We start from the raw sequence: 18,166 nt of genomic DNA on the forward strand, positions 1-18,166 counted from the left end.
AATTAATTTAATTCTCAGTATGTTTTTCATAGTAGTTTATAAAAATCTATTTCTTAGTGATAGCAACAGAAAAATTTGAGTAAATAAAAATGAAGCTCTGGGGTATATGTAATATTGCTTATTCATCTGAGGATTAAGTCCAGAATTATTGCCCTCATGTCTTTTAGTAGTGTAAACTTTTGATATTGCTTTAATCAGAAGAGCATGAAATCGATTTTTATATGCTCTTCAAAATCAGGTCACACACTTCTCTTTTGCCCTGTCTGTTTCTGAGCTGTATGATCTCCTCATAATCTTGCCTTTACTACTGTATATCTTAAAAGATGTGTTTGTCCCCCCAAAAAAAGGAAATTATTCCTCCCTCATGTTGTTCCAAGCCCATATGACTGACCAGTTTATTGTAAAAAGATATCACACACCCAGTTAGGGTGCCTGTTAAGCTATTAAGTTGATCAAGAAGTTGGTCTATTAAAGCTATTACATGACTTTAGAAGATGTTGTTTTTGAAAGATATAAAAAATAATTTTTACAATCCTTTATACATTGTGCTAATTTGTGTCCATCATATACAGTTGGTTGAAACAAAATTTTGAAGGTACAATTTAAAACTGTAGCTTTTTGTGTTCTAAAGAAGTCTAGTGGGTTGGAACAACATGATTACCATTTAATACTTTATTAAAGCTTTGTGAACTATACAATGTTTACTATCATTCAAAAGTATGGGGTTTACACATTTGTATTTATTTTTTTTAAGATGTATCACCTAGACTACATTTATGTGATCTAAAAATGTATAAAAATAGTAATAATGGGACATTTTCTCATAGTTATTGAAATATTTTAAGCTGTTGCGTCAGTCTTATTGTTACTTTCAAAATCATTCCAGCTGATTTGGTGCTTGAGAAATACATTACTTAAAACAAAAAAACAAAAAATAGCATCGTCAATTAAAGAAATAATTTATTTAAAATAAAAAATTAATAGAAATATATGCTTTACTGTCACTTTTGATTAATAAAATATCAATTTTGTTTTCTTACTGATTCCAGACTTTTGAATGATTCTTTCTCAGAAATAAAGGTTCAAAAACCTTTTAAAAATATGCATGTTTGAACCAAAATGGTCGTTATTGGTATCTTGAATGTACATAGTCACACCTCAAAAATGCTGAAGTCTACCTTTTGAAAAGGTGCTGCTCCTCATACCTTTATTTCTGTGGTTTTGTGTTAATATTTGCTATTCTTAACAGAGCCATGTTATGCTGCCTGTTCCTGATCACATTCCTGATCAGTATTTAGGTTCTGTATGACTTATTCATCCGTGACCAAGCTACAAGTTGGCCAATTAGAAGTGTTTACTCACCCATTTGCGAGCAGAAGCAATTAAATAGATAGATGCCTCCCCCTCATACTAACTGGGCTCCCGTGTCTTTGGCTATACCAGAAATCCCCTTTTCTCCACATGCCTTAGTGAGCAAGCCAGCGACCCCAACTCCTCCCCCACCCCCTCTGAACCCACCTCCACCTCTGAACTCACCGAGCTCGTCCAGTCATGGCCAGACAAGAAGGTGGGGACAGAGCTGGATGACGATGGTTTCTTATCAGACGACCCGTGCTCGGATTTAGAGGAGGAGGGGGAGGATGATGATGATGATGATGTTGATGATGACGAAGAGCTCTGCAGAAGCTCCGGCAAAGCTGAGGATCCGTTTTATGATCGTTCACCATTGTTCAGTGTAGTAGGAAGGTTGGTGAGGTTACAGGAGGATGCTGGGAAAGGAAACTAGCTCTTTCACACTGAGACTGGGTTGTTGTGCAACTTTGCCTTTTAACAATGTTATTGCACAGCACTCACTAAGACTATATTTTTTATATTTAATTATGTATTTATTATATCTATGATGTGGCTGTTTTGCTTATACATTATGACTGTACTTGCATTTGTTTGACACAGAGGTGAAAAAAGCCAGACATATGAAAATAGCATAATAATGAACACACAGACATCGTGAGTGAAAGTTTTCTATACTTGGAGTTGTTTGGGGTTTTTTTGCCCTAAAATAACTTTTTTTACAGTTCTCAGAACTATTGATCTAAGTATTTGCTTTGTGACATGTTTGCAGCGCAAAAACTGGAAGCAATTTGGTGTTCTAGAAACATCAACTGGGGCAATGTTAGCTCGTATTTCAGTCAAATGTCTAATCTAGCACAATAGGAACTACAGTGATGTACTGTAAGTTGATTTAAAGCTATTTTAAAGTATCGTGAGACATACACATTGAGAGACCTTTACCACTTTGTCTTTGTCTGTGGCATTGCATTTCTCAGCACAAGATGTCAAAGCTGGTTTTAGTCTTAATTTTTTTTGTTGCATAACTTATACATCTATGCTCCTTCCCCATTATTATAAAACAAGACGAACAATGAAATGTTGACAACCTTCATCCTCCCATTGTGGATTTTCTTTTTTGTTAAATGCAGCATTTGATATCAGACTTGGTCTGCTTGCATTACTTCAGATTTCCTGTTGATGGTGTGAATAAGGCAGACAGTACATGAGAAATTAGTTCTCTGGGAATTGGACTTGGAAAGAGTTACACCAGCTGTTTGAAAAGTCTTGATTTACCTGGTGTGTAAATTCTACACTTCTTTATCAGAATATCATCAAAAAGGACTTGTGATAGGGAATTAGCTTTTTACAGCATGCCATGTACAGTATAACATCAGTGTTGTTTTATTGTGGTTACATTCAAAAATATGAGCACTGTGTAAATACTTAGTATACATTGTACTTTGAGTTTTCTTGAACTAATAATGTAACATAGTTGTTTTAACTCTGAGAATTAGGTTGAAAAAATAAACAATCATTAGTTAAATACAGTTGAAGTCAGAAATATTAGCCCCCCTGTTTATTTTTTCCTTGTTTTCTGTTTAACAGAGAGCAGATTTTTTTTCAACACATTTCTAACCATAATAGTTTTAATAACTCATTTCTAATAACTGATTTATTTTATCTTTGCCATGATGACAGTAAATAATATTTGACAAGATATTTTTAAGACACTTCTGTACAGCTTAAAGTGACATTTAAAGGCCTAACTGTGTTAATTAGGTTAACTAGGCAGGTTAGGGTAATTAGGCAAGTTATTGTATAACGATGGTTTGTTCTGTAGACTATCAGGGAAAGAAAAAAAAACCCAAAGGAGCAAATAATTTTGTCCTTAAAATGGTGTTTAAAAAATTAAAAACTGCCTTTATTCTAACTGAAATAAAACAAATAAGACTTTCTCCAGAAGAAAAAAAATTATCAGACATATGTGAAAATTTCTTTGCTCTGTTAATCATAATTTGGGAAATATTTAAAAAAGAGAAAAAAAATGCAAAGGGGGCATAATAATTCTGACTTTAACTGTATATTGTAAAACTCAACATTATGAGTTTTCTTAAACTGTTAATGTAACATGGTAAGTTGTTTTAACTCAGAGAAATAAATTGAAACAATGAATGATCAGTAGTTAAATATAATGTGAAACTCAACATCTTAAGTTGAAACAAATAATCTTTTTAGTTGAGTTGACACACAATTTTAAGGCAGCTGGTGAACTTGAGTTTGTATGCTTAACCAAGGTGAAACATTTTAGAGTCTAGAGTTTTGTGCTTATTGTGCTAATGATCCACCAGTCATATGTTCTGTATAAAAACAGGACCATCTGAGGAAAGCTGAAGGGTTTATTTTCAAACTGAAAAAGCAAAAGGGAGTGAGTAATCTGTTAAACGTTACCATGCTTGTACCTTCTGGAATGTGGCAGATGACATCTCATATGACAGATGAAATAGTGATGATATATGATAACGTGTGTTTAGTACTGTGGTGGTGTCTCATTTCTTAGGGTAATATTTTCATCCCTTCTTTTGAAGAAATGGGACGGGGTCTTAGTAATGTGGCTGACCTAGAAAGAATAATGTATAAAGTACCCTCTTAACTATTAAAATGCCAAGGTCAAAATGTCTCGTTTGACCAATTTATGAAAAGGTCAATTTAATTCAGTTGTATAGCGCTTTTCACAATAATTATCATTGCAAAGCAGCTTTACAAAATGTGCTCATTGTTTAATTACAATCAAAATCAAAAAGAATAAAGGGGTCAATAATACGATGGACTATACACCGGTCAAGCCTATACATAATCTGCTTATACATATAGTCTACTGAAATGTACGCATTTTTTATTATTACCAAAATAATTTCATCACTTTTTATTCAGAATTATACCTCTTGACATAAAAAAAACATTAAAACAACACAAACACTTTCCAAGGATTAAATATTTAGATAATTTTTTTTTTGAGGTTTTTGATATCTCATGAGAGGGAACTACGTAAACCATTTTGTCAAGAGAACACCCTCAAAGAGTTTAAAGAAAAGTCTTTAGTGACTTAACTTATTCATCATGTCTGGACTTTACCCCGTCTTCTCCCATTTTCATACATTTGACTTCCATCTGATCGCTGCAGACACACACCTTGAGCTTTGGGTTTGATTTGAAACTAATGGCCAATAATCAAAATGGGGAATTTGCCATTTGTGACTCTTTTATCATGCCAAGGTCTGTGTCCCAGCTTTACATGCACTGCATTACTTCTTCAAAGGCCTCCGTCAGCTTTGAAGCGCTCTCTCCAAACACTCATATTAGCTGTTTGTTTTGTGTTCCGCAGAAACAAACAAGACCAGATTTTTGTTACATGGCATGAATGTCTGATGAATGAGGGGGAATAAAGCTATTCATCTAATTACTTGCTAATTGGTTCCCATAATGCTGCAGTTTGGTTCCTCCAAGTGTTCACATTTCTCAAGATGAAAGAGCTGGTTTCTAGCACAGCTGTCTCTCTTCTGGGCATGTGAGATCATGTGCCGTTGTTTTTTTAGTTTTAGTTTTTTTTTTTGTTAGATTTTACATGGAAACCTTTGATGAATCGGCTCACTCTTTTAAGTTGCGCTTGAGCAATGTACTGCACATCTGTGTCAGTATGGCCGCTTTTTGCAGTGTTTTATTTCCTTTTGATGTCTGTTAATGGTATTGTCTGTTCACACTCACAGTGTCTAGTAATGCCACATTTGATGTCACCTCTTCCACCTTTTTTTGTCCCAAGCATGCTTTTTTCTACCTCACCAAACTGTTTTTTTTTTTTTTTGGTTCACCACTTTTTTGTCATTCATTGTCTACATATGGAGGATGGGCAATGTAGTCCTTGACAGCAAATGATTTAGAAAATTATGAATTAAATGCAAAATGTTTTCAAAGAAAGTCAAAATGTCAAAAATAAAATCAGTCTATTTTCTTGTTCTGATAATAGATCAATAGATTATCCAAATATCCCATAATCTTTCACATGAATACACATCCAGTCACTCATATGACGTATTAAATCAATAACTGTCTTTTTATAGTGACGTGTAAACATTTGAGACCACTAGTCAAAATGTAATTACAAATATTTTTAGTACAACACAGTTATTTTTATACATCTGTAAGATGTTTTCTGCCAAAGCATCTTCTGTGATTTGTAATGAAAGGAATAAGTTTACTTTTAGTTCAAAATTAACTTCATTATTGACCTACAGTAAAAGTTGCTGTTTATTTGAAATATTATTTACACTTTACTGTTCAAAGGTTTGTTGGTTTTATGATATGTTCATGTTTTTGAAATAACCGCTCTCCAAGACGCAAATTTGATCAGAAATACAGTATAAACAGTAATAGTATTATATTTAAAAATAACTATTTAATGCAGTTTATTGATTATATTTGATCACGTGATAGCAAATATAAATTTTTAGTAACTCTTATTTTGGTATCATTCTAACATTCTTGTTTGATTGTTGAGCAGTATTTCCTTTTATTACCATTATTAAACTATTTATGGAAATTGTGATAGTTTATTTATTTATATTTGGTTATTTTAAGATTCTTTGTCGTAAAGAAAATTCATCATAACTGATTTTTATTATATATTTTTTCAACATTCTAAATGCCTTTACTGTCACTTTTGATAAATTTAAACTTAGTTATGATCGTTTTTTAGTATTTTTAATGCTTCTTATAAAAGTGGTTTCTTAATATCTCTATATTATTTTCTAAACCCTGTGAGTTTGTTGTCACAAAAGTGTGAAAGCTTATTTTTTACTTCAAAAACAAATGTGACATTTTAGATATCTTGATCATTTACTTTTTGCATGTAGTTTTTATTACCAAAAATATAATTATCAGTATTATACTGTATGTTTCACAGTTCTAATTTTTCTTTCCTCAAGTTGCAAGTTTCGTAATTACAGTATGCCTTTATTTCTCACAGCTCTGATAAGAAAAGGTTGGAAATGCAAAATGAAGACAATAAAGTAATCACAATTACTGTAACATCACCCTGCTAGACTTGAGTTTATATTTTAATGAAATTGTCAGAGATAAACCTAAACCTACTGTAAGATACAAACTTTCCTGCAATTTCTTATGTTATAAATTTTTTGGTTTATTTACAGTTTTTAAATATAATCCCTAATTTTCCGTGGTCTCAGGATTATTCTTTTCATCACTTCAGTTCCTATAAACTCTCCCAAAATATACAGTAGTTCTAAACTTTAACACAATCTTAATCTGTAAGGAACAAATGCAATCATGTCCAGGGCCACAGCAGTGCCTGTTTGTGTGTCTATGTCGTTCAGTGTTGAGTCTGTCCTGTTTCTGCACATTCAATCCCTTGGGCACATATTTTCTTTGCCTCTCTTTCCTGCAGGGCTTTTGTCTATTTGAGTAATCTGCTGTATCCTGTGCCTCTGGTCCATCGGGTTGCCATCGTCAATGAGAAGGGAGAAGTCAAAGGTTTCCTCAGAGTAGCTGTACAGGCAATATCAGGTAAGATCAGGACTGCAAGTGTCCTGCAAATCCTACTGGTGAGTAGAGGGGCATATATCTTAGGAGTTTTTATGAGAACTTCAAATCAACTGCTTTATTTGACAAAGTTATATATTCACTGATAGTTTGTGTTTGTTGTACTGAAACTGTTTGAATACAGAACACTAAAAACTTGTTGCTTATTTTTTATTATTAAAGGGATAGATCATCAAAAATTAAAATGATATCATAATTTAGTGATCGTTCACTTATTCCAAACCTGTTTGAGTTTCTTTCTTCTGTCAAATACAAATGAATCTTTGGAAAAAAGCAGCTATTGACTTCTAGACTTCTCTATTGACTTCTGTTTTGTGTTCAATGGAAGTAAGAAATTCTTAAGTTTAAAACCCCTTTAAGTGTGAGTACATTTACATTTTTTTGCAAGAAGTATCCCTTTAATATTTTTTAATATTTAAATAAAAAAGCTACATTTAGACTTTGCAAAACACAGTATGATAAGATATATTCTTAATGAGACTTGCTGAATATTATAGTGCATTTAAATAGTTTGTTTTAAAAGAATTTAACTTTAAATTTGTTGAAGATATGAGTTTTCTAAATGCAAAAATATAGCAAGTGAAAGGTTGAAAGCATCCGTAATACAGTATGTGGTGATTATTGTGATATTGTATGTAATATGAAGGGCAAACTGTGTGTGACTTCTTGTGGAAGTGATGTGAAGGTGCTCTGGTTTTTCCTCCAGCCGATGAAGAGGCACCAGACTATGGCTCTGGTGTCAGACAGTCAGGCACGGCCAAGATTTCTTTTGAGGACCAGCAGTTTGAGAAGGTATCAACATTTATTTATTTTTAGTAAAGTCAAGTCTAGTTTTAGCTAGTTCTTAAGTATTTCGTTCAAAATGCGGCTTGTGAGTGTGATCCCTATATTAGTTTGTTCTAGTAGTTGTCAGAAATACTAGATATAAACTTTTAATTTTTGCTTCGTTCTTGTTTACATCTTATGATTCGGAATTTAGTAGTTCCCATTTCATATTTAGCTTTTTTTTTATCAATATTGCAATGTTTTTGCAAACTTTTTTTATTGAACATTTTTCACAATTGCAAGTTTAAATGCTTTATTAGAACTGTGACTTTAAAAATTATTAGCATTTAATTGTTGCTTTCAAATTTATTCTAGCAGTGACAAAAAGAATTGTGAGAAAAAAAAGGCCAGGGCAGATACAAGTTTCAATAGAAAACACAAAAAAGCAGGGTGACTAGCTTTGTTCATAGTTATTGGTATAATATTAATAATATATATTTTTTAAATCCTGCAAAAACAAATAATAAAAACAACATTAACATAATTAAATCTTTGAATGATATCAGCAAATGCAAACAAATGTAAGCAACTACTAAAAACAAAATAGACACAAGCACATAAAAGGAAATACAATAAAACAATTGATTTATATTAATATTAAATTAACAAGTTTTATACTAATGCAGACTCTTTCACTTTATTTGTAAGACAGTTGCAAATTTTTGGAGCATAGTGACTAAAAGAGATGCTGCCAAATCGCTTGAAATTTACTGTGTAAAATATTTAAAGTGCAGCTCTAGACTGGAGGATCAGGTTTATTAAAAAGAATTTTAAAATCAATCCTTTGGTGCACTGGTAACCGGTGTAATTTTATTAAAGCTGGTGTAATATGTTCTCGTTTCTTTAATTTCATTAAAACTCTAGTCAAGCAGCTTCATTTAGTTTGTTTATAGCTTTGCCATAGACCCCGTAGGTAAACCAGTGTACACAACATTACAGTAGATAAATGGACAAATTAGTTTCTTAGCATCATTAAATGATAAGAAAGAATGAATCCTGGCAATGTTTCTTAAGGGATATAATATATTTAATATATATAAATTTAAAAAATATATATTATTTTCTTTTTCCTGTCGAGCAGTTCCAGTCAGAGTCATGCCATTCTGGTCTTTCGCGTGCTGCCGTTTCTCAGGAAGAGTTGAGGATTGTGGAGGGTGAAGGACAAAGTGCAGAGATGGGACTGTCAGCAGATGAGGTCAACAATAATACATGTGCAGGTAAAAAAATGCAAATGTGATATTAAACATGTTGGAACATTAAACATGTTTAAACATCTTTGTACACTACCCTGTTTAAAGATCTTGGGTCGCCAAGTTGTTTTATATATATATATATATATATATATATATATATATATATATATATATATATATATATATATATATATATATATATATATATATATATATAATTTTTTATTTTTTTTAAAGTGAGTCTCTTATGTTTATCAAGCATGCATTTATTTAATAAAAATAATTAATACTTAAATAATACAAATATGATGAGCAGACTTCTGAGATGTAAACTGGGGACAATGTAGTTCAGTGGTCAAAATAACAAATTATGTGTTTAAATATAGGGAAAATTCATTATTTTATATTTTTATTTTTAAGTAAAACAACTCCAGTTGAGGACACAACAACAAAATCTTGGACATACCACAGAAAACAGAAACATCTGGTCACTCTATTTTAAATAAATTATACTGTATATGCTCAAAATATTGATTGTTGATCAATTTAGGATTTTTTTTAAAATTCTTTGATCAGTAGAAAAAAAACTGAAATGAATGATTTTAGCATCAGGTGTGAGGAATGAAAGTATTTATTTCTCCTGACCCCAAACTTTGTAACTGTTGTGTTGTGTAAGTGGGGGAAAAGGCCTTTGAGTGAGTGAAAACTGAATCTATATGTCAGCTTCAGCTGCCCCGTGGAGTTTTCAGATCTTTTTGACTTGACATATTTTCTTTCATGTGCATTTCATAGCTAACCCAGAGGAGCTGGACAGCCCTGTCAAAACAGGTCTTGATGGGATGCTGGACGGCGCTCTGGATCACTTGAGGATTGGTGAAGTCTTCACATTCAGAGTTACTGTTCTGCAGGCGTCAAGCATTTCCGCAGAGTACGCAGACATATTCTGCCAGTTCAAGTGAGTGCCTCTGTTCTCTTCTGAACTTTCCACCAGCACACATTTGACATTGTTCTGTATCTAATTTACTTTCATTAAACTTCTCGTTTGTAGCTTTATTCACAGGCACGATGAAGCATTTTCCACCGAGCCGTTGAAGAACACTGGACGTGGTCCACCACTTGGCTTCTATCATGTGCAGAATGTGAGCTTTACACTGTAACGCACAGCACTTACATCACACTCTTTTATTATGCTGAGAGTAAAACACTTGTTTCTCCCATTTTTCCAGATTGCAGTGGAAGTGACTAAGTCCTTTATTGAGTACATAAAAACTCAGCCAATCGTGTTTGAAGTCTTTGGACACTACCAGAAGCAGCCTTTCCCTGCGCTCTGCAAGGATCTCATTAGGTAGATCCTGGCAATATTTATTATTTCCAACTCTGATTAATACATGCTACAAATGTCTGGATTCATCCATCAAAGTTATGCTAAAGTGAAGCCAAACCTATTTTCTTTTTTCTTCTTTCAGCCCATTGCGTCCATGCAGACGGCAGTTCCCAAGGGTCATGCCTCTTTCCAAACCAGGTGAGAGCAAGTCATATCATTTTATGACCATTAACATAGATTACCTTTATTACTTCCATTGGAAACTGACTGCTTTGTTAACCCCCCCAAAAATCAAATGCAATTGCCAAATCATGTAGAGGTTGAAGTTGTTTAGTTTACAAAGGGCACACAAAACAACAATTACAATATAGTAGGTATTAACTTTGCATCCCAGTTCAGAGACTGCATATTTCTTAGAGAGACTACATTTGCATCCCAATTCAGAGACTGCATCTTTCTAAGAGGAACAGACTTTGGAAGATGTGTCCTTTAAAGTCCACTAAACCTGAACGCACATTGTAAAATAGGTTGGTCAAGTCTAAACTATTTACAATGCCTATAAATACAGAATTGTGGATGAAAGCAGAATGGAAAGTTTGATTGCCACCTTGTGGTCCTTTGTTGATCCTTCCCATCTATCTCTGTTCACTATACCAGTGGTTTGCAAAGTGGGGGTTGGCACCCCCCAATGGGATCGCGGGACAATGAAGGGGGTCGCCTGGTAATTTCCAAAAATCTATTTATTTTTATTAAACCATAAGAATGACCATATTTTATCCATAACCTACTGAGAAGAAAATAATAGTTGTTTAGAGTTACTAAATACTACTGTATATAGTTACTATAGTAGCTTACAGTTACTAGTTCTATTGGATTGCGATCCCTGGGGTAAATACATTATATTAAAGACACAGCAATAGCGTCAGATGCAGCTGAATAATTTTATAACACCAGGTTAAACTTTCTGGCACATTTACAGCACTGACATACATTTAAAAAAAAAATAAACAAAGAATAGACTTGGGTCTATTGGTGTGTGTGCACCATTGCATGCAATATTTCTGTATTTATAACCACCTCAGAGGATATTGGGGGTCGCGAGTCATTGGCATTGTTATTTTGGGGGTCGCGGGGTAAAAAGTTTGGGAACCCCTGCTTGATACATTCCTGTTTCTACTCCACTGTCCTGTCTTGTAAAAAGGTGAAATAACCCTAAAATAATAATTTATTTTTTTTATTTTATTTTGTCCTGATCTATTTGTTGTATAATCTTCATTATACCAGAAAAGAAGGATCCATTTGAAGAAGACTTTGAATGATTATTGTATATGCAGCCCCTGAATTGTGATGCAGCTATAGCATGAACATGTGCATATGGATGTGCTGCATCTGCCATGTTATCATTGTCATATGACCTATAGCATCAAATCAGCCACTTTATTTATGAATTCGCTCCAGTTGCTTTATAAGATAGTTAGTCGTTCATTTGAACCATGCTTCAGCATTTCACTGCAAGCAGCAGATGATGTACTTTTTGCTTACTGTTTTGTGCACATTTTAGACACACTGCTCGACTCACAAAATGTTTTTTTTCCTATTATGAAGTATGATGTAGGAGAAATCGGTGTTTGCCTTTTTTTTGCTCTATTGGCTGTTTGGGGTCATGGTATTCATGTTGTTGGTGGTGGGTGTAGCCGCAGATAACGACACCCCTCCAGATCGGGAGAAGAACCTGGAGCTGATTCGTTACCTGCTGCCTGAGGTCTTCAATGGTTCTTTGGTGGACTCGCTGTCAAGCCACGCCCTCAATGCAGCAGGCGTGGCTGTTTCCTACCTCCTTGAGGGGGAGGAGCAAGCCAGACTGCCAGCTCCGCCCCTGTCTATCTGTTCAGTAATAAAAGCGCAGAAGCCGGGTCTGTAATGGTTCAGAGTGCCAAAGAATGTCCCTGAAAACCAACCTCTAGTCAGTCTAATGCACAAATATCACATATTTTTTATTTGAAAATATAGTTCAAATTTTTAATTATGCTGGTGAAACCCCATTTTGTTCACTAATTTCTCCATTCCACTAATCACAAAAAGTCCTCTGCATTGACAGACTAAAGGATGCCTTGTTCCAGGGACTGTGTTTCGGCCTGCTCAAACTGTGTGTGGGTGTCCTGTCTTTTTCTCTCCCTCAGCCTCTCCATACAAACCTCATCAAGCAGATGGACAATTCTGGCCTATCTCTTTGACGTCATTTACCAGAAACTGATGATTTATACTGGGATTAGACTGCATGAGTAAAACTGGTTGTTCTGTCACTTGAAACTGAGCTTGATGATGCAGTGGTCCCTAAACCTTTGCAGGATAGTAGTTTTGGCAAATTATTAAAAATAGAGAGAAATATTTTGGGACATTCTATTTAAGTGTTTGAGAAATATTCATTAGGATTTGCAAGAAACAGTTTTTCTCAAATGAACTTTCTGTAGTCGTTTACTCACAGTTGTGTCATTCTAAAGACAGTTTTGTTAAACAAGAGTGGATATTTTGTGAAATATATATAATTTTTGATTATCTTATGTAACGTAGGTGATTTTAAATCTGGGGCCAATAACACTATAAATAACAATACCCACTTAATATTTTGACATCTTCTCCATTTATGACCATGATAGATGTACTGTAGTAAAATTCTGATTCCTTTCAATTAATTTTGTATTTTTTTAATGAATTTAATAATCTAGTAAAAAAAAAAGACAGATATTTAAAAAGAAATTTAATACACTCAACACGCAATATGCTATAGGAATTCAGAATATCTGATATATGGATCTTTTTCATAATATCTTTATGGTGCAACTTTGTCATTTTGGTGTTTGAAAGACTCTGGAATCCTTATTTGCCGTATATATGATTTATTTCTAATAATTAAAAGACAAAAAAGTCACAATTGTGGGATATAAACAGTGAGATTTTAACAGCTGAGATAAAAAATAACTTATTTTAAAAAAATTGGAATTATTTCTTAAAACAATTTCTTATTTCTGACTTTTTTTCTCTCAAAAATGCATCATTACTTTCCTAAATTTTAAACGTATTGGCTTTCTCGCAATTCTGATTTTCAAGTCTTTTGATTTTCTGATTTTCAAGATTTTCAAGTAAGTCCATACTGGTTTGGAATGACACAAGGGTGTGTAAATGGTTGCAGAATTGAAATGTTTGTGTGAAGTGTCCTTCAAATAATTTGGCTTGACCTGTGTGGAGGTTCAGGGATCGCTGTAATTCTCTTGACTTCATTCATCTTAACAGCAGTGTGCCTTTACATCGGACCCCTGATCTTCCAGTCCTGCTCCTCTCTAACTATGCTCTATTCCTTCTCTTATATTGTGATCTGTGTCTCCCTCTCTCCTGTGAATCTGCAGTATCCCTCTCATCTGCCACTAAATTATTATTACCTTTGGTCTAAATATTGATTTGACTGTGTTTTTTGTTCTCCCTTTTCTGTTTTCTACATAGTCCCTGCTACCAAACTGACAGCCCTCACTCGACCCACAGCAGGACCATGCCACTGTAAATATGACCTGATGGTCTTCTTTGAGATCTGTGAGCTGGAGGCTAATGGAGAGTAAGTGTTTTGTCTAGACATTGATCTTTTCATTTGAAAATTGGCCTGTAACAAATTCAGTCTGAGCACAGTGTAAAGTCAATCACTGTGCCATGTAGAATCAATGGAATGTAAACGTTAAAAATATTTGAATTGATTTTTAGATTGTGTTATTAGATTAAATTTACATAACAATGTATGTGCATGTTTTCATGCCAGTAGTGTACAGTATTTACGTATTTATACTTCACTTGTATACTTAAGTGTGTATTTTAAGCATCTGTACTTTATCAAAGTATATGTTTTTTTGGAAACTTTTACCTCCCTGTAGGCCAAAACAAAAATTGTACTTTTTACTCTGTTACATTACCTTGGATGAATTAAAAGTAAGGAATTGTCACCTGCTCAGAGAGGCATATAGTGCTGGTTAATACGTGACAATCAAAATTTGATCAGTTAAGCTGATAAATTGTTTCACAAATGGCACTGAACAATTTGTTTGTGAAATTATCTTACATCTCCTCATGAGTTAAGAACTCACTGATTCAAATGATATGTTTAGAGTGTGTTTCCAGTAAACGAATCACTGATTCTAATGATTTTTTCTAGTGAGTCTTTAAGAAATCATTCGCTGATTCATATTTAGAGTGAATCTCCAGTAAATCATTCTCTGATTTACACAATTTATTCAGAGTAAGTCTCTAGTAAATGATTTGCTGATTCATATTTAGAATGTGAATCTTTGGTAAATTATTCGCTGATTCACATGATTTGTTCAGAGTGAGTCTCCAGTGAATCATTCACTGATTGGAATGATCCGTTCAGAGTTAGTCTTCAGTGAATGATTCAAAGTATCTGTTCAGAGTGAGTCTCAAGTTAAATTATTTATTTATTTATTTATTTATTTATTTATTTATTTATTTATTTATTTATTTATTTATTTATTTATTTATAACAATTAACAACAAAAGATTAACAGTACAAATAAAACAAAATACAGACACTACAAACTATAGTGCATATTTAAAAAAGGGAATTATAAATACAATTTAAGTAGCCTATATAACAAACACATGAGAAATAAGGGGAAAATAAAGGGGCACTAAAAAAGGAAATAAATATCCCCGATTAGGCCTATTAAACACAAAACCATAAGCACAAATTCTAGGAGTTAAAACATCAGTCTTTAGGCTACTATATGCTGAATGGTATGTCAGTACTGTTCCAGTTCTTGTTTGAATATGCTAAAAAAGAGGTTTACATTTATAGATATAAAACTTTTCAATATATATTCGTGTAAAACCCAAAACTAGGTGTTTTGATTAAGTCTTAAAAATGATTTAAGATTATTTTGGATAAAGAAAGCATTTAATAAATAATTTTATTACAAAAAGATTTAACAAAAGGGCCAAAATAAATTACCTACACTTATTAGAAATTTCCCAGAAAGAGCAAGGTGCATCAATGTCACTTTTAACATTTCTGCATAAACGGCTTGACAGGAAATAAAATATTTCACAATCATACATTTTTATATGTAATAAAATATTTTTAATTTAATTTGTTAAGAAATGTTTATAGGGGTGTCTGGATCAATGATGATGATTATTTTATTACATTTCTGTAAGACTTATTTGAGTTAACATTTAGATTATTTACTAAAATTTATCATTTAAATCGATTATGGAGCTGAATACAGTAGTCTGTATAAAAATGCAGAATAAACCTATGCAAACAATCTACTCATTATGAACAATTTTTTTAAGAAAAGACGATGCTGCAGTAAAATATTTGTAATCTTTTAATAAGCATGATGTGTACAAGATGGTATAAAAAGTGAATTGTTTATTTGGAAATCTGTGAGATGGAATTTGTGCCAATAATAAACCCGAAACACGTGTGGTTGTTGTCATGCAGTGAACTCAGCAAATCGTGTAATATCGGTGTCGTCATCGCAGCTCCTGCAGTCGCTCTTCAGATGCTGCACCAGCTGAATCAGTCATCTGCTCTCAGAGTGCTGTTGCGGAACTTTGATGCCACATGTGACAGTCACGTGGCGTTGGTGCAGCATCAATCTGGACAAAATTTCTAACTGGCATGCACCGCTTTAAGACAGATTTCGATCGGTCTGCAACGCTGTGTGAAGTTGAACGCACCTATCAATTCACAATACAAATTATCTGTTCAGAGTGATTCTCTAGTAAATCATTCATTAATTCAAATGATCTATTCAAAGCGATTCAATGGCAATTCGCTGATTTTATAAAACTGATTCACCATGTTAATGTGGTTTTTACTTGAATTATCATGACTTATCAGTGTGGATATTAGACCATAACAAGTTTTGATAATTCAACGTTTTAGCAAAATAAACATTTTACAGGAAGTATTTTTAATTTTATTACTTAAGTATATTAAATAATCAAGTACTTTTGCACTTTGAATCACACAGTCAAAAAAATTATGACTTTATACTTCTACTGGAGTAATATTATATTAGGGATGGTACTTGAACTCAAGTACTTCATTTACCATTTCATGCACACAAATAGCCATACAAATGTTTAAAATGCATATTATAAGAATTAATGTTATTCATTCATTCATTCATTTTCTTTTCGGCTTAGTTCCTTTATTAATCTGGGGTCACCACAGTGTAATGAACCGCCAACTTATCCAGAATACTGTATGTTTTATGCAGCGGATGTCGTTCCAGCTGCAACCCATCTCTGGGAAACATCCAAACACACTCATTCACACTCACACACTACGGACAATTTAGCCTACCCAATTCACCTGCACTGCGTGTCTTTGGATTGTGGGAGAAACCGGAGCACCCGGAGGAAACCCTTATTACGAACGCAGGGAGAACATGCAAACTCCACACTGAAATGCCAACTGACCCAGCCGAGGCTCGAACCAGCGACCTTCTTGCTGTTAGGCAACAGCACTACCTACTGCGCCACCCAGAATTAATGTTAATTATACATAATTATTAAGTATTGATATTAAGACTAAACATGTGCACAATATTACTGTGGAAATCTAATCGGGGTGGTTTGGAGTTATTCATTTTCACTGAAAGAAATTGATTTTAATGATATTCTTTTTAACATCTGATGATTGAGCTGTGAAATGAATAATGCCAATTCATTGTATGCAGTTTGTATGATTGTGTTCAAAAAAGTAAAATGTACAGTACTAATAGTCTAATTTAAAAAAAGAGTATATATATATATATAAATATATATATGTATATGTATATATTTGTATTTGACATGTTTCTCCCTCTCACAGCTATATCCCAGCCGTAGTGGACCACCGAGTAGGCATGCCTTGCCATGGCACATTCATGTTACATCAGGTACTGGGAAATTCCCTTCCCTCCTTGGATTCTGTTATTTTTCTTGATAATATCATACCCGTTGACCCATACTTAGTATTTTACAACCCAGGCTCATGAAAAATACATGCCTCCAGGCGACAATTTACAAAAATAATATTATGCCGGTTATTGCACATCATGTAGCCTTTCCAAAGTGTCCATTCAGTGTGTGGCATTAACAACCAAACTCATATTTCTCGGAAACAGTTAAACAGAACTGTAGCAATGTTTTGTTATACATTGGTTCATACACACATAATGGCTGTTCAAAAAAATCTAATGGCTGCTGAGTGGCACTAAAAGTTTAAGGCTTTATTCTGTTTAAATAATATTACACCCACACTAAACCTTACCCTAAACCTAACCAGCAGTTAAATATATAAAAGTAATTTAAAAGAAAATATAGTTGAAGCAACCATTTCTCTTTATTTTTTAACAGCTTTTACTTTTGTTTGTTTAAGTGTTTCATGTCACATGTATTGAAGCACTACCAGATGAGAAAACTGAGAAATGCTCATTATTAATTAATAACGAGATCCCTGATCAAGTTCTCAAAAATGAATGCATCTAATACTCATTTTAGCTGAAAACTGCCAAGAATCTTATGTAAGATTAAAAAAAAGTGTAAAAAAGTGATTAGTTGACTTAAAACCCCAAATCAGAGAAAGTTGGGACAGTATGGAAAGCGCAAATAAAAAAGTAGTCATTTCTAAATTTACTTGTATTTCATTGTAGATAACAACAAACAATATTCAATGTTTCCTCATGACTTATATTTATTTGTTTATAAATAATATATAAATAATATATATTAAATATATAAATATATTTAATATATATTTATTTGTTGCTTTTGGTGTTTTTGCAAGACATTTAAAAAAAAGTGCAATTAAGGGCTAGTAATCAGG

General features: G+C 33.2%; 1 protein-coding gene across 50 annotated transcripts in view; it reads left to right on the forward strand.

The window, feature by feature from the left end:
* kif1aa (kinesin family member 1Aa) overlaps positions 1-18,166 on the forward strand; it is a 117,684-nt gene that overhangs the window by 68,063 nt on the left and 31,455 nt on the right. For 12 of the 50 annotated variants that reach the window (XM_087257275.1, XM_087257276.1, XM_087257278.1 and 9 more), the window contains 9 exons: positions 6,791-6,909; positions 7,652-7,737; positions 8,852-8,987; positions 9,756-9,918; positions 10,012-10,102; positions 10,190-10,308; positions 10,430-10,485; positions 13,786-13,894; positions 17,171-17,237. In XM_087257275.1, the coding sequence (XP_087113401.1) occupies positions 6,791-6,909; positions 7,652-7,737; positions 8,852-8,987; positions 9,756-9,918; positions 10,012-10,102; positions 10,190-10,308; positions 10,430-10,485; positions 13,786-13,894; positions 17,171-17,237 (946 nt within the window). Of the gene's footprint in view, positions 1-1,443; positions 1,747-6,790; positions 6,910-7,630; positions 7,738-8,851; positions 8,988-9,755; positions 9,919-10,011; positions 10,103-10,189; positions 10,309-10,429; positions 10,486-11,981; positions 12,201-13,785; positions 13,895-17,170; positions 17,238-18,166 lie in introns of all 50 variants that reach the window. The other 38 variants (XM_087257271.1, XM_087257273.1, XM_087257243.1 and 35 more) reach the window with 11 other exon arrangements.

Source organism: Danio rerio, chromosome 6, assembly GCF_052040795.2.
Source record: "Danio rerio strain M-AB ecotype USA chromosome 6, GRCz13ab, whole genome shotgun sequence".
Classification (NCBI taxonomy): domain Eukaryota; kingdom Metazoa; phylum Chordata; class Actinopteri; order Cypriniformes; family Danionidae; genus Danio; species Danio rerio.